Here is a 22908-nt window from a genome sequence, read left to right as displayed (position 1 = left end):
GTTGAGCAGCAGCGGCCGCTACACAAAGAAAAAGATTAAAAAAAAACTTCAAACCTGGCTGAAACGCAGCACCCTGGCACTGTAGACAGCCATTAGGCATTGGCTGTTGCCCCGCAGCCGCTCCTCCTCTTGCCTCTACGTCACTGCGCTCCTCCGGGGTCTTCCTCCAGGGGCAGTGACGTAGAGGCAAGAGGAGGAGCGGCTGTGGGGCAACAGCCAATGCCTAATGGCTGTCTACAGTGCCGGGGTGCCGCGTTTCAGCCAGGTTTGAAGTTTTTTTAAAAAATCTTCTTTTTCTTTGTGTAGCGGCCGCTGCTGCTCAACAGGAGAAGCAGCAGCGGCCGGAAATAAGGGCTGGTGCCGCGTGCGTCGCGACTTCGCGCCGTTCGCGGGAAACTTGGCAGGGAGAGGGAAACCAACAGGGAAGGATTGGGGAGAGAGAGAAAGAGGGAAACCAACAGAGGGAAGGATTGGGGAGAGAGGGGGAAACAGATGGAAGGATGGGGAGAGAGAGGGAAAAACAGATGGAAGGATGGGGAGAGAGAGAAAGAGGGAAAACAACAGAGGGAAGCATTGGGGAGAAAGAGAAAGAGGGAAACCAACAGAGGGAAGGATTGGGGAGAGAGAGGGAAAACAACAGAGGGAAGGATTGGGGAGAGAGAGAAAGAGAGAGGGAAAACAACAGAGGGAAGGATTGGGGGAGAGAGAGAGGGAGGGAAAACAACAGAGGGAAGCATTGGGGAGAAAGAGAAAGAGGGAAACCAACAGAGGGAAGGATTGGGGAGAGAGAGAGAGAGGGAAAACAACAGAGGGAAGGATTGGGGAGAGAGAGAAAGAGAGAGGGAAAACAACAGAGGGAAGGATTGGGGGAGAGAGAAAGAGAGAGAGAGGGAAAACAACAGATGGAAGGATTGGGGAGAGAGAGGGAAAAACAGATGGAAGGATTGGGGAGAGAGGAGAAAAACAGATGGAAGGATTGGGGAGAGAGAGAAAGAGGGAAAACAACAGAGGGAAGGATTGGGGAGTGAGAGAAAGAGGGAAACCAACAGAGGGAAGGATTGGGGAGAGAGAGGGAAAAACAGATGGAAGGATTGGGGAGAGGGGAAAAACAGATGGAAGGATGGGGAGAGAGAGGGAAAAACACGGATGGAAGGATTGCGGAGAGAGGGAAAAACAGATGGAAGGATGAGGAAAGAGAGGGAAAACAGATGGAAGGATGGGGAGAGAGAGAGAGGGAAAAACAGATGGAAGGATGGGGAGAGAGAGAGAGGGAAAAACAGATGGAAGGATGGGGAGAGAGGGAAAACGGAAGGATAGGGAGAGAAAGAGGGAAGACGCTGGATGGAAGAATGCAGAAAGAAAGAAAGAGGGAAGACGCTGGATGGAAGAATGCAGAAAGAAATAGGGGAGACACTGGAAGGATGGGGAGAGAAAGCAGAGCTGCTGGATGGAAAAGGGGAATAGAGAAAGACTGGAGAATAAGAGGAAGGGGCATGGGGAGAACAAGGGTGAGGAAAAGATGAAAAGCCACAGGTAGATGAAGGAAATTAAAGAATGGATAGTAAGAATGAATTAAATCTGGACAGAGAGAGAGCCTGAAAAATATTGAAGAAAGCAAAGAAAAAGGAGACAAAAATGACAAATGGCACAGAAGAGTTAAGCGAAAACAAAGGAAAGGAGAATCACAGACTGGGACCAATATGGAAAGAAAAACAGTCACCAGACAACAAAGGTAGAAAAAAAATCATTTTATTTTCATTTTAGTGTTTGTAATATGTCCAATTTGAGAATTTACATTGGCTGTCTTATTTTGCACTGGGTATACTACTACTACTACTTAGCAAATCACGTTATTTTTTTCTCCTATAGTACTGTAATATTTTCAATGATGTCTGTTTATATGCGCCATGGCTGGTATAGGGGGTGTGGTTAATGTGGGTGTGGCTAACATAGGGGTGGAGCCATATGTGGTGACCCCGCCCATAATGAGTACCGGCACCTTTTTTTCTACAAAAAAAGCACTGGTTTCCATTATCGCTAAAAAAAACAAACGCCCAGCTCAAAAACATCCATTTTTTCGAAAATTCGGTTCGGCCCACCCCTTCACGGACCCGTTCTCGGAGATAAACGCCCGTGGAGATAGGCGTTTCCGTTCGATTATGCCCCTCCATGTCCTTCAGAAATACTTCCTGACATTTTTCTTGAGTCTGCCCCCCTTCAATCTCATTTCATGTCCTCTCGTTCTACTGCCTTCGTACCTCCGGAAAAGGTTCGTTTGCGGATTAATACTTTTCAAATATTTGAACGTCTGTATAATATCACCCCTGTTTCTCCTTTCTTCCAGAGTATACATGTTCAGGTCATCAAGTCTCTCCTCATACGTCTTGTAACGCAAATTCCTTACCATTCTCGTAGCTTTTCTTTGCACCGCTTCAATTCTTTTTACATCCTTTGCAAGGTACGGCCTCCAAAACTGAACACAATACTCTAGGTGGGGCCTCACCAACGACTTATACAGGGGCATCAACACCTCCTTTCTTCTGCTGGTCACACCTCTCTCTATACAGCCTAACAACCTTCTAGCTACTGCCACCGCCTTGTCACACTGTTTCGTCGCCTTCAGATCCTCAGATACTATTGCCCCAAGATCCCTCTCCCCGTCCGTACCTATCAGATTCTCCACGCCTAACACATACATCTCCCGAGGGTTTCTATTCCCTAAGTGCATCACTTTGCATTTCTTCGCATTGAATTTTAATTGCCAAACCTTAGACCATTCTTCTAGCTTCCTCAGATCCTTTTTCATGTTTTCCACTCCCTCCCGGGTGTCCACTCTGTTGCAGATCTTAGTATCATCCGCAAATAGGCAAACTTTACCTTCTAACCCTTCGGCAATGTCACTCACAAATATATTGAACAGAATCGGTCCCAGCACCGATCCCTGAGGCACACCACTACTCACCTTTCCCTCCTCCGAGCGAATTCCATTCACCACCACCCTCTGGCTTCTGTCCGTCAACCAGTTCCTAATCCAGTTCACCACTTCGGGTCCTATCTTCAGCCCTTCCAGTTTATTTAAGAGCCTCCTGTGGGGAACCTTGTCAAAAGCTTTGCTGAAATCTAAGTAGATTACGTCCATAGCTCGTCCCTGATTTAATTCTCCTGTGTTCTTCCAGGATGGTATTTTTGAACAGCATCCACGCCTGATGTACATTTTTGACCTTCACAGCTGCTTCTCTTTTTCAGCATTCTTCTCATTTTATCATAGTCTCCTTTTTGAAAGTTAAACGCTAACATTTTGGATTTCCTGTGTGTACTTTCTCCAGAGCCGATGTTAAATCTGATCATATTATGATCACTGTTTTCAAGCGGCCCCAGCAACATTTCCTCCTGCACCAGATCATGCGCTCCACTAAGGACTGGGTCTTGAATTTTTCATCCTCTTGTCGGCTTCTGTACCAGCTGCTCCATAATGCAGTGAATTTTACCTCCCTAACATGCCCTGATGTTACATTTACCCAGTCAATATTGGAGTAATTGAAATCACCCATTATTATTTTGTTCAGCGGCAAGCGGCAGGCTTTTGAGTGGCTCCAGGAGATCATAATCACAGTAAATGTTTCTGTTCCAGACAGCCTACTGATTTGAGGGAGGCTGAATTGTTTCTAAGCAAGGTGACCCCTTGTAACTTCATTCCAGTGGGTTCTCAACATAGTCCAAAATAGCTGTGCCTTCTGGCATACTGTTTCTCCAACAGTACATCAAGATCATCAAGGTTAAGCTCTCAGCACTAGGAATTACTTATTCAGAAGCTCTCTTCCCTCTTGTAGGCCAGAGCAGTCAAATCCATCCCACCAGCAGAATAAGGGATGGAATTTTACTCCAAATACTTCCTAGTGCCAAAGAAGATGGGGATTTCACCCCATCCTGGACCATGAGCAAATATCTGGAAAAGGAAAAGTTCAGCATGGTTTTTCCAGGCATCCTATTTCTCTTAATTTAGGAAAACGATTTGCTGTAATATCGGGAATAGAAGGGTCCTAATATTTGGAACTCCTTTGCTTTAAAATTAGAAGATCTGAGTAGCTCTGATAATTTTCTTTTTTTTCCCAAGTTTTTTTATTGGTTTTAATATAATACAAATATTACATAAGAGTAACCAAAATGGTAAAATATAGTATTACATAGTAATGGAAAGTGTGCCAGTGAATTATACAAGTATAAGTATATTTTCAGAATAGATATTAATATTCATTTATGTGCTTTCATAAGTCTGTCTTAATGTATCATAAGCTTGAACTTGCCTCAGCTCTGATAATTTTTGCAAATATTTGAAGACTATTCTTTTTAAAAAATTTGTTAGCTAATTTTTTTTCTATCAAATTAGATGGCATAATTGTAATTCTTGATTAGACTAAGAGGAGAGAAAATTAATGGAAGAGAAAGATGAACATCAAACAATGTAGGGGAGGAAATGAAGAGAAGGGAGAAGAAATAGAAAGACAGCACTGAAAGCAAAGTTACCTATAACAGGTTGCATCGGGGGGGGGGGGGGGGGGGAGGGCAATGGCTGCTTTATTTTCTCGGTTCTTCACAGGTCATATCAGGAGGAAGTTGAGGGGTGAGGGAATAGTGGCAGCAGTCTTTCTTTCTTTAGCCCTGCATAGGCAGATCCTTCTAGGAGCAAGATTGGTGGAACACAGTAATAGCAGCTCTTGTTTCAGGCCCTATTGGGAGGGAGGGAGCAGAGTGGGAGAACTGTATTGCTTTGTTCCCACATGGAAGATGGGAAGATGTCTATTTTGCTTAATTGTTATGCCAGCCTTGCCTCCATGTCTTATCACAAAGTTTTGTACTAAAATGATTGAGGTTCTGTAACATTTGTAGATAATACGTAGCCTTGGTTTACCATCTAGCATCAACCTGGTTGGTATTAGAGGAGTTTTATCCTATTGGTACCCATTGCTAGGTAATTTTTCTTCTTTATTGTCCTTGATTTATTTATCTGATCACTAAAAGTGTACTATTTGCAATATTGCAAACTCCCAAAACCTATTTCTCTTATTTCCCTGTCTCATGCATGTTTAAAGTATTTTGGGGTGTTATTTTTGTTTTTTGTTTTTTTATTCTAGGGAAAACCTGGTCGGAAAGGTCATGCTGGTGAACCAGGACCTGAGGGGTTGAAGGTAATATCAGCTCTTGAATTATACTTAAAAATGATTTTTTTTTACTCAGTATATGATGTTTGAAAATAATCTGTAACCTTTTTGCTTACCATTCTAGACAAAAGACCAGATTTAATTTAGAAAAATATATTTACTTAAGAGTTATATATTGTCAATAGCAATCAAGAATGGTTTCAAGTTGGTGTGTGGATAAAACTAATCTCAGTAAGAGAGTCAAACCAATAAAACCAGTGAAAATAACAAGATGAAATTAAAAAGATCATTCTTATCCTGAGGCTGGACAGTGATGGCCAGAATCTTAACTCCCTTATAATGGGGCTTTTGAAGGGTAATTTTATAGCAGTGTGCCTAGTTTAAGAGAGCAAGTAGGTAGCTACTTAGGTGCTATTGTATAAAAAGACATAGGTTCCTATCCAGCTTATTTTCGAAAGAGATCGCCGGCCATCTTTTTTTTTATTTTTTATTTATGAAAATTTATACATTTATAATCAAGCAAATGCTTGTTTGGAAAAGCAATACATTTCAATCAGTTCAAAGAAAATACATAACAGAGAAGTAATTGTTTGAAATTTCTTGCTCAAGTCCACATATTGGGACACGATTTTAAGAAATGGAATTATTTATAAACATAAGTTTCAAAGATAGAGCACTAGATGTTAACAGCCATCATTCCACAGTGTTAATTACATATTAAAGAGATAAGATGTTTTAAGTACCCCGATTTTGCCTTGAGGTAAGGAATGCTGTCAGCTGAGCTGGATCAAAAAATACATACTTATTTGCCTGGTACTTCACCACACACTTGCAAGGGTATCGCAAGTAAAATGTTGCACCCAGCTGAGTTACAGCTGGTTTCATTAAAAGAAAAGACTTCCTACGTTTTTGCGTGTCTCTGGAGATGTCGGGAAACATTTGTATTTTCTGACCAAGGAATGTTTTATCTTTATTCTTAAAGTACATGGACATTAACCACTGTGTATTAGGTGCCAATGCCACTGTAACTATTAATGTCGATGGAATTACATTTTCATTATCTGTTAGTTCAAGTAAATCAGTGACATTCAATGGTTGTTCTTGGCTTGCTATTTTTTGGTCACTCCTTTCTTTAACTGGAAGATAATACACTTGGGTGAAAGGAGGAATTAATTCCTCCCTTACACCCAGAATTTCCATTATATATTTTTTTAACATTTCCCTAGGAGATATAACAATTTGTTTAGGAAAGTTTAACAAACGTAAATTATTGCTTCTAGCATTGTTCTCAAGAGATTCAGTCTTTCTTCTTAATGAGGTCAAGTCTTTAATCATAGCCTCCTGCTGAGTAAGCAATCTTTTCATATCCAAATCTTTTTGTTCTTCTATCTGTTCCAGTTTACCTATTTTTAAGTCCATGTTGTTTATTTTTTCCTCTTGTTTTAACATTTCCTGGTTTAGTCTATTTATCTGTGGAGTAATTGATTTCCCTAGATCTACAATCAGAGTCCACAAAGAGTCCAGAGTAACTTCTGCTGGCTTGTGCATATCGAAAGAAAAAAGTGGTGGTCCTACCGGATTCATGCTAGCAGCATTCCCCACCGAATTCGTTGTAAAAATCGGTGTAGCCATCAAGGCTTCTTGCTCTCCAGCCAATCGATGGTCTGCCTCCCGACTGGAACTGGTCTCACCGCTTCTGGGGGACCTGTTCAAAGTCGTCTCTGACGGAGTGCTACAGCCCAACGGCTGAGGGGGTGGTTCCCTTGTGTTGGGGCTGAGCGTAAGCTCTAGCCCAGGAGACGCTGCCATGCCTCCATTCGAACTGGCGCGTATCAGCGGGCTGCCTACCAGCACTCCAAACACTGCGGTAGATGAAGCTACAGACGTCTGCAAAAAGGACCGAATATCCTGCGAAGTGGGAGCCGATCGCTGCGGAGCATAGGAGGCGGACTTGCCCCTTCGCTTCGGCATCTTGCTAGGAAGTCAGAGAGCTGTAGAAATGGTGGCTGTTAGCAGGTACGCTCAGCAGCCATCTTGTCCCCGGCCATCTTCTGACACAAATCGGGAGATGGCCGGTATAATGGAAAGCCAATTTTGGCTGGCTCCAACTGCTTTCCGTTGCAGAGCCAGTCAAAGTTCCCGGGGGCATGTCGGAAGGGTAGCAAAGGCGGGACAGGGGCGTGCTTAAGAGATGGGTGCCCTCGGCCGATAATGGAAAAAAGAAGGGCGTCCCTGGCGAGAATTTGGTCCACTTTATTTGGTCCCTTTTTTTTCAGGTCCAAGTCCCAAAAAAGTGCCCGAACTGACCGGATGACCACCGGAGGGAATCGGGTAGCACTTCCCCTGACTTCCCCAGTGGTCACTAACCCCCTCAAAAAAACAACTTTAAAAACTGTTTTTTGCCAGCCTCAAATGTTATACTCAGGTCCCTGGGGCAGTTTTAGTGAGTGCAGTGCACTTCAGGTAGGCAGGCCCAGGCCCAACCCCCCCTACCTGTTACACTTATGGTGGAAAATGGGAGCCCTTCAAAACCCACCCAAAATCCACTGTACCAACATGTAGGTGCCCCCCTTCACCCCTTAGGGCTATGGTACTGGTGTATAGTTGTGGGGAGTGGGTTTTAGGGGGCTCAGCACCCAAGGTAAGGGAGCTATGCACCTGGGACCAATTTGCAAATTCCGCTGTAGTGCCCCCTAGGGTGCCCGGTTGGTGTCCTGGCATGTGAGGGGGACCAGTGCACTACAAATGCTGGCCCCTCCCACGACCAACTGCCTTGGATTTGGCCAAATTTGAGATCGCCAGCCTCGGTTTTCATTATGGGCAAAAACCGAGGCCGGCCATCTCAAACCTGGCCATCTCTGACATTTGGGCGGCCCCAACCATATTATCGAAACACAAGATGGCCAGCCATCTCGTTTAGAAAATATGGTCAGCCCAGCCCCTTTGCTGCGCCATCCTCGCAGATGGGCGTCCCCAATAGAAAATGTCCCTCTATGTGTCCTCATAATATACTATCATATGTGGCAGAAATCACACCTAACTTGCCAACATGGACAGTTACACCAGCTCTCGGGCAGGTTTTAAGTGTCTTTGCCAAGACAATTAATTTATTGCATTTGTATCCTGCATTATCCCACCTTTTGGTAGGTTCAGTGTGGCTTACATGGAACAAAGGGGGCGGTTACAAGGTATTGAACAGGTTAACAATCCGATAGAATAGTGCGAGCATGTGGCTTTGTCTCGCAGAGAGTATAGAGCTATGTTACATCCATAGGAGATTCAGTGAGGATTACATGACTATTGTTAGAAGGTTACAAAAACTAGTCGAATAGGATCACAACAAAATCTGATAGGGTTGCATCATTGGTCAGGCAGGGTTCCAGTTCCAGTGAGCAAAGGGTACATATTACATAGAGTATTTGGGTTGTGCGTCTTGGAGGGGAGTATTAAGTGTTTGATATGGGTTGGTTGTGAAGTTTGAACTGTCAAATTTGTGGGTAGAATAAGATTGGTCTGCTGGATGGTTAGCAGGCTTATTTTCGAAAGGGATCGCCAGCGATCTTCCGACACAAATTGGGAAATCGCTGGCGATCTCCTGATCCCGGCCAAATCAGTATTATCGAAAGCCGATTTTGGCCGACTTCAACTGCTGTTTTGTTGCGGCGCCGGCCAACCTTCAAGGGAGCGTGTTGGTAGGGTAGCAAAGGCGGGACGGGGGCAGGGCGGGGCCTGGGTACGAGATGGCCGGCTTCGCCTTATAATGGAAAAAAAGAAGCCGGCTCGAACGAGCATTTCGCCGGCCGGACTTGGTCCATTTATTTTTAGGACCAAGTTTGGAAAAAGTGCCCCAACTGACCAGATGACCACCGGAGTGAAGCGGGGATCACCTCCCCTTACTCCCCCAGTGGTCACCAACCCCCTCCCACCCAAAAAAATAAAAAACCTTTTTGCCAGCCTGTATGCCAGCCTGAAATGTCATACCCAGCTCCTTGACAGCAGTATGCAGGTCCCTGGAGCAGATTTTAGTGGATGCAGTGCACTTCAGGCAGGTGGACCCGGGCCTATCCCCCCCTACCTGTTCCACTTGTGGTGGTTAATGTAGAGCCCTCCAAACCCCCCCCCCCCAAACCCACTGTACCCACATGTAGGTGCCTCCCTTCACCCTTGGGGCTATGGTAATGGTGTAGAGCTGTGGCGAGTGGGTTTTGGGGGGGGGATTTGGGGGGCTCAGCACACAAGGTAAGGGTACTATGCACCTGGAAGCTATTTTTGTTTTTTTAACATTTTTTAAGTGCCCCCCTAGGGTGCCCGGTTGGTGTCCTGGCATGTGAGGGGGGCCAGTGCACTACAAATGCTGGCTCCTCCCACGGCCAAATGCCTTTAATTTTGCCGGGTTTGAGCTGGCCGGGCCTGGTTTCCATTATGACTGAAAAACGAAGGCGGTCATCTCATATAAACCCAGCGATCCTTCTCTAAATACAGCGAGCGATTTGGCCAGCACCAAGCGTATTTCAAAAATACGCTTGGCACCGGCCCCAAAGATGGCCGGCCATCGATTTGGCCAGCGCCGTTCGATTATGCCCCTTTAGGTTGGTTCAGCGGGAATATGTTTTCTGAATTTACATGTGTAGTTTAATGTATGCACAAACTTTCAAACTCTACCCCTTTCACACTCCTGTCCTTGCCTCAGAGACAGGAGTAGCCTTCTGGAGCTCTCCTGGAGGGTGGACCTTTGAGAAATGTTCCCTCCTCCCCAGGCAAGAAAATCTCTGGCTACTAAATAAGTATTAGACTTAATAAATGTTTATTTTAAGAAGCCAATATTAAAAAATAAAATCCCAATAGAGAATAATATGTAGCAATTAAACAGATTTTTCACTGGCAGCTGTCAATATGTTCGCTTGCTAGTGTAGACACACTGAGGCTCTCCATCCTCAGTTCTGTTTCCTCTTATATACCTTTTTCTTTCTTTATTCCCTTAATTATCCTTCTTACCTAATGAATATGCATCTTTCCAGAACATTCTATTTCCTTTTATGGTGAATCCTGTTCCAGCACTTTCTACCATCTTCCAACTCGTTTCGTTGGTTCCCTTATTGCATGAACAGTTTAAGACTTGTCATATACATAAGCATAAGTTTTTATTAGGTAATGGTTGACTTATGTACCAGTTATGCATAGTCATCATGCTAGTGCCCACACCCTCTTGCTGAAGCTGCAATTTCACTCAAACCCACTTGCTTCTCCTTTTGATTGTTTATCTGGATACTGCAGGTTTCCTTAGTCATAGAAGTCTCTGGTTCTTGGTTGCTGACAAGCAACTTATCACAAGTTAGCATAGGCCAAATGTCAAACCACAAATTGCTGCAGCATTAAAAAGGTAGTTATCAGAAAAAACACATTTATAGCTGTCTTGCAATTTCAGGTCTGCGCCTAGCTTAAGAAATGCAAGATGGCTATACTAAAATAAAAATATGGAGGGTTTACACCTTGCCATGGCCTCTGTGATATACACCCATTAGCAAAATATGTGCCATCATGTTATGCCATGTGTACTTTAATACTGCTAGTATTTTATAAGAGGTTATATATGTGGCGCCATATGTTTAAAATAAAATCACCCCTTGAAGGGTGGGCAGAGAACCTTGGGAACTGGGTTTGATTCCCATTGCAGCTCCTTGTGAACCTAGGCAAGTCACTTAAACCTCCATTGCCCCAGGTACAAAACTTAGATTGTGAGTCCACTAGAGACAGAGAAAGTGTCTGCATATAATAAAAATGGAAACCACTTTGGTTATACCACAGAAAGACAATATATCAAATCCATGACCCTTTAACATTGTACCTGTAGAAAAGTTGAGATTTGTCGTTCATTATGAATGCAGTTTTCAAAAGCCATGTATTGTGAAGATGAGGTTACTGTGAAGATGAAGCTCCCACCTCAGGATCCCAGGTCCCTCTTTCACTCAGGGTGAGCTGGTTCTCAATATGCATATTTTATGCAAATTGGTCTACTACCCCTTTCTGCTCAGGGTGACCTGCTTCTCAAAAGGCAAACATAGTCAGGTCTCACCAACAGGATATTTTCATACACATCTTTATTCCAGCCCCTGGGGCACACTTCTTCCAGCTTAAGACACTTTTACAAGCTTAAACAGTTCTTCCAACTTAAACCTTTCTTCCTACTCAGTTCAATCTTCCAGCTTAAGCACCTGGACACCCAGTCCTTCCTTGTAACCCGGACACCCAGTCCGTCCTTGTAACACACAGTTCTTATACCTGGCACTCTAGGGCCTTCTTACCCCAGCCAGCTTCCTTGCTTTGCACACAGTTCACCACCCGTCCAAAGGGCTCAGCCAGTACTTCACATGGGGACCTCCAGTTTCAGCTACCAGCTCTCTTCTTCCCTGCTAGCTCTCCTCGCCCCCTCACCACTCAGGTGGGGTATTAAGTGTTTAATGGCCAAACAGGACCCAGCCCATAACCTGCTGCACCTGTTTCCACCTCCAGGACTCTCCCCGGTCCTAGCGACCTCCAGCTATACCTCCCCTTACTGGCTCCCTTCAGCGACTCACCCAGCCCTTCTCCCTGTACATTTTAGGGGAACAGCGCCCTCTAGGGGCCTAACCAGGGTAGGACAGCCTCTCCCTTCTCATAGTATGCTGTATGTGACTATTTACTAGGATAAAATGACTTTTTAAAAATTGCCCGCCTATAACGTGTACATTTACTCACATTTTTGTGGAAGCACTTCTGGGATAGTGTTGGGTCAAAGGCAATGGGGGGAATTCTATATATTGCACTTTAAAAATCAATGCTGAAAAACCCTGCGGTTAGTGTGATTCTATAAAGTACGCCGAAAGTTACATGTAGTTGATAGAATATGCTCTTATGCTGTTCTTGTGACCATTTAGGCCACCTAAAACCAGGCCTAAATACCTACACCTAAGTTAGGCGCAGATCGGGTGTATTCTATAATAGTGCGCATAGATTTTTGAAACGCCCACAACCCACACATTTCACGCCCATGGCCATGCCCTCTTTTTGACTGCGCACATTAGAATTTACGTGCACAGCATTATAGAATATACCTAGAAAGTTGTGCATGTTAATTCTAATTAAAGGCAATTAGTGCTACTAATTAACCAATTATCAGTGCTTATCGGCTTGTTAATTAAGTTGTGCTTGCAGTTTGGCCATGTGGCCAAATTAGCATGCACAACTTAAGATGCCATATATAGAATTTGGGGAAACACGTGTAATTTGCACTTTCAAAACCACACTGTCGGGGTAGTTCTATGGAGTTCACCAAATGTTAAGCATCTAACATTTGAGATTCAAACAGAAGTTAACTGTAATTAAGTGCCAAAATGGGGAATAAATGGCAGTTAAGTGCCTAAGTCTTTTACTCTGGCTTTGCACAGCTATTCTATAACTGGGTGCCTAACCACTTTATAATCGAAAGAGAAAAACACCTAGATTTCGACCCAAATCGGGAGATAGACGTTTATCTCACAAAAACGAATAAATCGGTATAATCGAAAGCCGATTTTGGACGTTTTCAACTGCACTCCGTCGCGGATGCGGACAAAGTTGATGGGGGCATGTCAGAGGTGTGGCGAAGGTGGAACTGGGGCGTGGTTATCGGCCGAGGAGAGATGTACGCGTTAGGGCGATAATCGAAAAAATAAAGGCGTTTTTAGCGAACATTTAGGACACTTTTGTTGGACCCTTTTTTCACACGAACAGGTCCCAAAAAAGTGCTCTAAATGACCAGATGACCATCGGAAGGAATCGGGGATGACCTCCCCTGACTCCCCCAGTGGTCACTAACCCCCTCCCACCACAAAAAAAATGATGTTTCACAACTTTTTATTTTCACCATCATATGTCATACCCACCTCCCTGGCAGCAGTATGCAGGTCCCTGGAGCAGTTGTTAGGGGGTGCAGTGGACTTCAGGCAGGTGGACCCAGGCCCATCCCTCCCTACCTGTTACAATTGTGCTGCTTAATGCTTATTAGTCGTCCAACCCCCCCAAACCCACTGTACCCACATGTAGGTGCCCCCCTTCACCCCTTAGGGCTATAATAATGGTGTAGACTTGTGGGCAGTGGGTTTTGAGGGGGATTTGGGGGGGGCTCAACACACAAGGAAAGGGTGCTATGCACCTGGGAGCTCTTTTACGTTTTTTTTTGTTTTTGTAAAAGTGCCCCCTAGGGTGCCCGGTTGGTGTCCTGGCATGTGAGGGGGACCAGTGCACTACGAATCCTGGCCCCTCCCACGAACAAATGCCTTGGATTTATTCGTTTTTGAGCTGGGCGCTTTCATTTTCCATTATCGCTGAAAAACAAAAACGCCCAGCTCACGAATTGTCAAATAAAACATGGACGTCTATTTTTTGCGAAAATACGGTTCAGTCCGCCCCTTCACGGACCCGTTCTTGGAGATAAACGCCCATGGAGATAGACATTTTCGTTCGATTATGCCCCTCCACGTGTTTTAGCACATAACCACAAGTGGGCGTTCACATGGGAGGGGCATAAGGGGATCATAAGAATTTCGACTATTTCATGGTGAGTTTTATTTAATACTGTCAGGTGTCTCACTACTGCATTTAGGTGCCCTCTTCTACTTTACCTTTAAGAACTGGTGCAAAATCCACCTGCATAGTTTTGATAATTGATCTACATTCCAGTTAAATATTTTCTGAAGTTATTTTCTAATGCCTCTTTAATAAAACCTAGAAGTGACTATTGATTTTCAGAGCTTAGAAAGCTTACTGGAGAGAATTTTCACATATGCTGACTAATGCCAAAGTATATAATTAACAGAGAAGAGTGGAGATGGACAATTTTTAAGGATGATCTATTCTCAAATACTCTTCAAAAATTAGTAGAGATGTGTATTCATTAGCAGGCATTTAGTTCACTAGTCAACCTTAAATATTTAGGGAATCTTTTACTAAGCTGCGTTAAACTGATAGTGCAGGTTTTGCTGCATGGTAAATGTTAGTATTGAACACTGCTAACTTCTACTGTATGTTAAAAAAAAACCAGGAACTCCGTAACAAAACCCACTCTAGTTGCCTAAAATGGGTAGGGGCAGGAGCTGGGTTTGACACTGATGGGTCGATCCTACCCTTCCAGGACCTACATAGTGGTCTTCATTGGCAGCTCAGTGGGTCTAGGCAGGAACGGTACTCCTCTACTAATGCAAAGTGGCTACCATGAAGGGTGGGGGATGGTCTTACTCTGGGGGGGAGGGGGAAGCGATTTCTGCCTAGGGCATGATTTGGACCTTCAAGGATGGGGTGTAAACCAGGGGAAGATTAGAGATCGGGACAGAGGATGCACCGCCAGGGCTTTGATGTTTCATTTATTTAATTTATAGTGGGCCCACACTGCATCTGTTCCTGCGTGCATTCCTAAATATTAAGGGGTCAATATTCAAACTGCTAATTACGTCTGCTAGTCCCTGTGCTACTTTGGAGGAGGGAGGTCTCCTAGAAGGAGAGCATCACCCTGGTGAAGTAGGAAGTACTCCTGTAGCCAGGACCTGCCCACCAGGGGATGTACTATCCTCTCGCACCGAGGATATGTCTCTAAGTGCTGCTCGGGAGGGAAGGGTTAGGACAGCTGTTGTAGCTGGTGATTCGATCATTAGGCATATAGATAGCTGGGTGGCTGATGGACGTGAGGATCGCCTGGTGACTTGCCTGCCTGGTGCGAAGGTGGTGGACCTCACGCGTCACCTAGATAGGATTTTAGATAGTACTGGGAAGGAGTCGGCTGTCTTGGTACATGTGGGTACCAATGACATAGGAAAATGTGGGAGAGAGATTCTGGAAACCAAACTTAGACTCTTAGGTAGAATGCTCAAATCCAGAACTTCTAGGGTAGCATTTTCTGAAATGCTACCTGTTCACGCGCAGGGCCCAAGAGACAGGCAGAGCTCCAGAGTCTCAATGCGTGGATGAGATGATGGTGCTCCAGGGTGGGACCAGGCTGCTGACATTGGCATTTAAAAAGGAGATAGAGCAGCTTTTAAATTAGAAACCGGGGGGGGGGGGAGGCCGACAGTCGCTCAAAAGCGCATGGTTCAGGATAAGGTATCTTTCAAAGATATCACCAAAACAGGGACGATAGAGTATCCTGATAGAGAGGTTGCAAAAGAGACTATAGTAGATCAGGTGTCCTTAAATAAAAATCAGACAAAAGATTGCAAATTAATACTGTCAAGTACTGAGCATGATGTAAATAAGAACAACAAACATAGTTTGAAATGCCTATATGCGAATGCCAGGAGCCTAAGAAATAAGATGGGAGAGTTAGAATATATTGCACTAAATGAAAAATTAGATCTCTGAGACCTGGTGGAAGGAGGATAACCAGTGGGACACTGTCATACCAGGGTACAAATTATATCGTAGTGATAGGATGGATCAAATGGTGGAGGGGTAGCATTGTATATTAAGGAGAGCCTTTAATCACGTGTAAAGGGGAAAAGGACAATGATAGGAGTGTACTACCATCCACCTGGCCAGGATGACCAGACGGATGCAGAAATGTTAAAGGAAATTAGGGAGGCAAACAAACTGGGCAACACAATAATAATGGGTGATTTCAATTACCCCGATATTGACTGGGTAAATGTAACATCGGGGAACGCTAGGGAGGTAAGTGAAATCAAGGACAGCTTTATGGAGCATCTGGTACAGGAGCTGACGAGAGGAAAAATTCTTGACCTATTCCTTAGTGGAGTGCATGATCTGGTGTAGGAGGTAATGGTGCTGGGGACCGCTTGATAACAGCGATCATAATATGATCGGATTTGATATTAGCTTTGAAGTAAGTATACAAAGTAAACCAAACATATTAGCGTTTAACTTTAAAAAAGAGATTATGACAAAATGAGAAGAACAGTGAAAAAAAGAGTAGCGGCTGAGAGGGTCAAAAACTTACATTAGGTGTGGATGCTGTTCAAAAACACCATCCTGGAAGCCCAGGCCAAATATATTCCATGTATTAAAAAAAGGAGGACGGAAAACCAAACGACAGCTGGCATGGTTAAAAAGTGAGGTGAAGGAAGCTATTAGAGCTAAAAGAAAATCCTTCAGAAAATGGAAGAAGGAACCGACTGAAAATAATAAGAAACAGCATAAGGAATGTCAAGTCAAATGCAAAGCGCTGATAAGGAAGGCTAAGAGGGACTTTGAAAAAAAGATTGCATTGGAGGCAAAAAAACATAGTAAAAACTTTTTAAGCTATATTGAAAGCAGGAAGTCGGCAAAAGAATTGGTTGGACTGCTAGATGACCGAGGAGTAAAAGCAGCGATCAGGGAGGACAAAGCCGTAGTGGAGAGATTAAATGAATGCTTTGCTTCGGTCTTCACCGAGGAAGATTTGGGTGGGATACCGGTGCCAGAAATGGTATTCGAAGCTGACAACTCGGAGAAACTTAATGAATTCTCTGTAAACCTGGAGGACGTAATGGGGCAGTTCTACAAACTGAAGAGTAGCAAATCTCCTGGACCGGATGGTATTCATCCCAGAGTACTGATAGAACTGAAAAATGAACTTGCGGAGCTATTGTTAGTAATATGTAATTTATCCTTAAAATCGAGCATAGAACCTGAAGATTGGAAGGTGGCCAATGTAACGCCAATTTTTTTAAAAGGTTCCAGAGGAGATGCGGGAAATTATAGACTGGTGAGTCTGACATCAGAGCATATTCAGAAGCATGGATTAATGAGACAAAGAGGGGCATAATCAAACGAGCCTCCCAGGTTTTCCTGAGGGTGTCCTCGTTGGACGTCCTTGGGAAGGGGCGGGGAAACCAGTATTATCGAAACAAGATGGGCGTCCATCTTTCGTTTCGATAATACGGTCGGGGATGCCCAAATCTTAACATTTAGGTCGACCTTAGAGATGGTTGTCCTTAGAGATGGTCATCCCTGGTTTTCAGTAATAATGGAAACCGAGGACACCCATCTCAGAAACGACCAAATCCAAGCCATTTGGTCTTGGGAGGAGCCAGCATTCTTAGTGCACTGGTTCCCCTGACATGCTAGGACACCAACCGGGCATCCTAGGGGGCACTGCAGTGGACTTCACAAATTGCTTCCAGGTGCATAGCTCCCTTACCTTGGATGCTGAGCCCCCCAAAACCCACTACCCACAACTATACACCACTACCATAGCCCTAAGGGGTGAAGGGGGCACCTACATGTGGGTACAGTGGGTTTTTGGTGGGTTTTGAAGGGCTCACATTTACCACCACAAGTGTAACAGGTAGGGGGGATGGGCCTGGGTCCGCCTGCCTGAAGTGCACTGCACCCACTAAAACTGCTCAATGGACCTGCATGCTGCTGTCATGGAGCTGGGTATGACATTTGAGGCTGGTAAAAAATATTTTTAAAGTTTTTTTGAGGGTGGGAGAGGGTTAGTGACCACTGGGAGAGTAAGGGAAGGTCATCCCCGATTCCCTCTGGTGATCATCTGGTCAGTTCGGGCACCTTTTTGAGGCTTGCTCGCAAGAAAAAATGGACCAAGTAAAGTCAGCCAAGTGCTCGTCAGGGACGCCCTTCTTTTTTCCATTATCGGCCAAGGACGCCCATGTGTTAAGCACGTCCTAGTCCCGCCTTTGCTATGCTTCCGACATGCCCTCGTGAACTTTAGTCGTCCCCGCGACGGAAAGCAGTTGAGGACGCCCCAAATTGGCTTTCGATTATACCGATTTGGGCGACCTTGGGAGAAGGATGCCCATCTCCTGATTTGTGTCGAAAGATGGGCGCCCTTCTCTTTCGAAAATAGGCGTGATTGTCAACATGGATTTAGTGAAGGGAAATCTTGCCTCGCCAATCTACCACATGTTTGTTCACAAAGGTGAGCTGGTTGATATTGTGTATCTGGATTTTCAGAAGGCGTTTGACAAAGTACCTTATGAAATACTCCAGAGGAAATTGGAGAGTCATGGGATAGAAGGTAGTGTTCTATTGTGGATTAAAAACTGGTTAAAAGATAGAAAACAGAGAGTAGGGTTAAATGGTCATTATTCTCAATGGAGAAGGGTAGTTAGTGGAGTTCCCCAGGGGTCTGTGCTGGGACCGCTGCTTTTTAACATATTTATAAATGACCTAGAGATGGGAGTAACTAATGAGGTAATTAAATTTACTGATGACAAAAAGTTATTCAAAGTCGTTAAATCATGGGAGGATTGTGAAAGATTACAAGAGGACCTTACAACGAATCGGAGAAAATATTTCTTCACTCAACATGTAATTAAACTCTGGAATTCGTTGCCAGAGAATGTGGTAAAGGCGGTTAGCTTAGAGGAATTTTTAAAAGTTTTGGACGGCTTCCTAAAGAAAAAGTCCATAGACCATTATTAAATGGACTTGGGGAAAATACACTATTTCTGGGATAAGCAGTATAGAATGCTTTGTTCTTTTTTGGGATCTTGCCAGGTATTTGTGACGTGGATTGGCCACTGTTGGAAACAGGATACTGGTCATGCCCAGTATGGCAATACTTAGGTACTTATGTTCTTATTATGACTCCTGCTGGGGACTGTAACATGTTGTAAACTATTAAGTGGATATTTGTAATTGAGTGATCTCACTGGCGGTATATCAAAAATGGGGCAGAAATGGCAGATCACGCAAAAACACACAGTCCCATTTATAGAATAGTGCCTAAGTGTTTCTGCGTGGATCTGCAAAGGGGTGTGGGCATGGGTGGGTCATTGGTGTACCCTTAAAATGCACACAGTGTTTTAGAATAGTCCAGATCTGCGCTCCACTTGCGCACTGAGATTTACGCCTGGTTATAGTTGGTGTAACTCCTTGCTTCCAAAGTTTAGTGTGGATCCTGATGCTATGTGCTGTTCTATAAAGGGCGCCAATCCTGGAATACCCATTATAGAATACTGCTCAGCACCAAATTTTGAGCACCTTTTATTGAATCTAGGGCTAAGTGATTTACTGCTTTTAGTAGAAAGGCTCTTATGTTCTTAGAGGGTCTTTTACTAAAGATTAACACAATGTAATCTGACACAGGGCCCATTTTATTCCTGTGGGCCCTGCTGCAGATAACATTAACTAATTTATAGTAAGAGACCTCGTTAGTTTAATTAACTGTTTGCAGATTTCATGAATATGAATTATGGATATCTTGTAAAAGAGAACTATAGCGTTCACTGACTGGAATTGAACACTTATGATTTTGGGGAGCTATCTTGATACCAGTGTTGGCTCTTTTGAATTGTATGGTTTCAGCTGTTTTGTTGGCAATCTCGGGAGCTAAACAGAGTTCTTTACATTTATCACTAAGCTTAAAAGCAGTTTAAATAGCAGTGGGAAGGTCTGTGCTGACTTTTGTTCATTTCCTCCTTGTGTTACTTTCTGCCACTGCATACATTTGTGAGTATCTATCAGAATGCAAATAGGGAAAAGAGGGGACAAGTGTGCAACTGAATGTTAAGGTTTAAGATGAGAAATGCTGAAATTATTAAGAGGGGCATTTTTAATATGACATCTAAATCCAATTTTGTATGGTTTGCTGAAAACGTCCAAAAATCAAGTGGCAAACATAGCAGGTTTTGAACCAGAAAAATATCTACCTTTTGAATTTGAAAATGGCCATTTGCTAGATGTTTTTGTGCTCAGTGCGTCTATCTTTTCAGACTGCTTAAAAACAAAACAAGTGAAAAATGCACAAAAACAAGACATTAGGGTGTATTGGGGTGGTGGGGGGGAAGCATTCTTAGTACACTGGCCACACAGACATCTTAGCAGACCAGTGGGGCACCCTAGGGGGCACTGCAGTGGACTTCACAGAAAAGGTCCCAGATACACATCTCACCATTACCCCCTTATATTATATGGTGAGCCCTCTAAAACCCACCAAAAACCTACTGTACCTAGCTGTATGCCACTACAATAGCCCTTATAGCTGCAGGGTTCACTTATATGGGTACAGTAGGTTTTTGGTGGATTTTGGACAGATCACACTTTGCATTACAAGTGTAAGAGTTAGAGTGGGATATAGGCCTGGTTTCCCTTTTCTACAGTGCACTGCACCAATCAGTAGGCTACTCCAGGGAACTGCTTGCTGTTCTAATACAGTGTTTCCCAAGTCTGTTCTGGAGTACCCCCTTGCCAGTCAGATTTTCAAGATATCCACAATGAATATGCATGAAAGAGATGTGCATATAATGGAGACAGTGTATGCAAATCAGAGACTGGTATGTACTATTTCTTTCACATCTTTGAGAGGTGACCACTAGCAGAGTAAAGGGGGTGGGGTGAGGTTCTTGCCTTAATCCCTCCAGAGGTCATTTGGTCATTTAGGGCAACTTTTCGTGACTAAAGGCTAGATGCACTAAAGTCCTCGAAAGAGCCGTTCCCTTACCGATTCCATAGCAAATTGGTAGGGAACGGCCATGCATCAAGGAAATGGAATGCAAATGAGCTGCTTGTTGTAGCTCACTTGCATTCTCTATTCCCTCGGAAACCAGTCGGCCAGTCGAGCATGCGCAGAGCAGTGAAGCGTTATGCTGGCTGCTCTGCACATGCCAAAGACGTCCAAAAAGGACGTCCCTGACAAGCACTTGTTAGAGCCGCGGGCCGGAGCGCAAGCTGCAGCCGCCAGTTCAGCCGGTGATCCCTGCCACCCCACTCTTGGAAGAAGGGGGTGGATTGCGGGTGACCGTGCAGACCCTCCTCCCTGGGAACACATGGCTCTGGGGGCGATGGAGGGGTGAGAGTTGCACCAAATTACCACCACCGGCATTGGGACATGCGAGGATGTCCAAAAAAACTATTTAGACGTCCCTTTCGATTATGCCCCCCTCCAGGTCTCTCTCCGCCAATCACAGCACGTTTAGCTGACACCGGTGACAGCTAAATGCGCTGTGATTGGCTGAGAGAAACCTGGAGGGGGCATAATTGAAAGGGACGTCCAAATAGTTTTTTTTTATGTGGACGTCCTCGCAGAAGAACACCCATCACAAAAAAAATCTGGGGAAAAACGTCCAATTGGCCGTCTTTTTTTTTTTTTTTTTTATGTTTCAGTGAAGGACGTCCATGTTAGGCGCTTTAGAAAGACGGCCCTGATGAGCACTTGGACGGTTTTTTTTGCCGATTTTTTTTTTGTTACATTTATAGAAGTTTTTAGAGGCTGCGCAGCCCCAACGAGAGGTACAGACCTCCCGTTAGATTTTCCACGGTTAGGCAATCAGAAAACGGTAGTGCATCTCATTACAATACGATTTATATACATTGGGGTATTAATTTGCTCATCTGCATTCCGTTTTCATTAGCTGCTACCATGGTCGGAAAATGGCTCGAAGCATTTAGTGCATGCCACGGTTTACTACTTGCTCGTTAATGGCTTGTTAATGGCTCGTTAAGTTTAGTGCATCTGGCCCTAAGTCATGATTGAAACAGGTCTAGACCAAAAAGTTTAACTTTTAGCCCAGAACGTTTTTGCATTGTTCCATTATGGGAGAAAAACATCCAAGTTTTTAGGAACACCCAAATCCCCCCAACACACCACACCCCCTTGTGATTTGGATGCGCTGCATTTGAACTGCATAAAAAAATTTCTAAAAATGGGTTTGAATATAGCAATTTGGATGCTTTGACGAAAAAAAAGTCCATCTGCCACTTCGTGCCAATTTTTTGATTTTTTTCTGTTTCGAAAATGAGCCCCTAAATGTGCTAACTGAAATATACCTTTTATCCCTAGTTTAGTAGTTGTATTAATAACAGTTAAAGTATACATTTATTTAACTGCATAGAAAAAAATGAAAATTTTGAAGAATAAAATAAAAAGATGTAAATTTGAAAAACAGATGAGAATAATAAACTTTTACAAACTTTGGTATTAACAGGGAGAACCAGGAGATCCAGGAGTCATTGGAAAAACTGGTGAAGCAGTAAGCATATCTTATAAATTGTATATGAATTTTGTTATGAAAAGGACTATTACTTATTGAGAGGCGAAAATTGACTCAGCTTAATCTGGGAAGCTAGAAACTAGTATCATAGGACTGTCTTACTGTGTAAACAGGGTACTTTTCAGTCATTTCCACAGGTAAAGCAGTGCAAACGCTATCTTTAGGGTAGTACTCATTTGTGATTAAAATCTCATTGAGAGGGGTGTGTTCTTCCTCCTCCTTTAAAGAAATCTGTGTCATATCGAAAAGGTCTTCCTTAGATTGTAGAGACCATGCTAGCTACCATAGTATCTTAGATCTCTGCTTTTGGGGAAAGCTTGCTGTTCCCCATCTTTCAAGCTTGCTTGGATTGTTCCCACCACTCAGTTATTTTTTTGCTTGGCACCAATGCTCTGGAATTCTATTCTAACATATCTGTTCCTTGAAACTTTCTTCCTAAAATTCAAAGCAAGTTTAAAGACATATTTCTTTTCCAAGGCTTTTAATGATGTTTAGTTGCTTGGGGGGCCCTTTTACTAAGCTGCACAGGTGAGTATGGGCATCCTACGCATGTCAGTTTTGAACTACCACGTGGCCTGGGCGGTAATTTCATTTTATACGCACACCTGCTATGCGCAACACTAACCAGACAGGAATCGACATTGCATGTGCGCTGACGATTACAGCCCAGTTAACGCGTGAGATCTTACCACTAAGTCAATGGGTGGCGATAAGGTCTGAGGCCCAAAATGGACACGACCAATTTTGATTTTGCCGCACGTCCATTTTCGGCCAAAAATAAAAGGCCT

General features: G+C 43.9%; 1 protein-coding gene across 2 annotated transcripts in view; it reads left to right on the top strand.

The window, feature by feature from the left end:
* The window catches only part of COL24A1 (collagen type XXIV alpha 1 chain), an 804368-nt gene that overhangs the window by 409475 nt on the left and 371985 nt on the right, over window positions 1-22908 (top strand). For both annotated transcript variants that reach the window (XM_030205800.1, XM_030205801.1), the window contains 2 exons: window positions 5133-5186; window positions 22055-22099. In XM_030205800.1, coding sequence (XP_030061660.1) covers window positions 5133-5186; window positions 22055-22099 — 99 coding nt within the window. The remainder of the gene's footprint in view (window positions 1-5132; window positions 5187-22054; window positions 22100-22908) is intronic.

The sequence above is a fragment of the Microcaecilia unicolor genome, chromosome 6 (genome assembly GCF_901765095.1).
Source record: "Microcaecilia unicolor chromosome 6, aMicUni1.1, whole genome shotgun sequence".
Classification (NCBI taxonomy): Eukaryota; Metazoa; Chordata; class Amphibia; order Gymnophiona; family Siphonopidae; genus Microcaecilia; species Microcaecilia unicolor.
The sequence above is the reverse complement of the archived record's forward strand: the minus strand, read 5'-3'. Positions and strand labels throughout refer to the sequence as shown.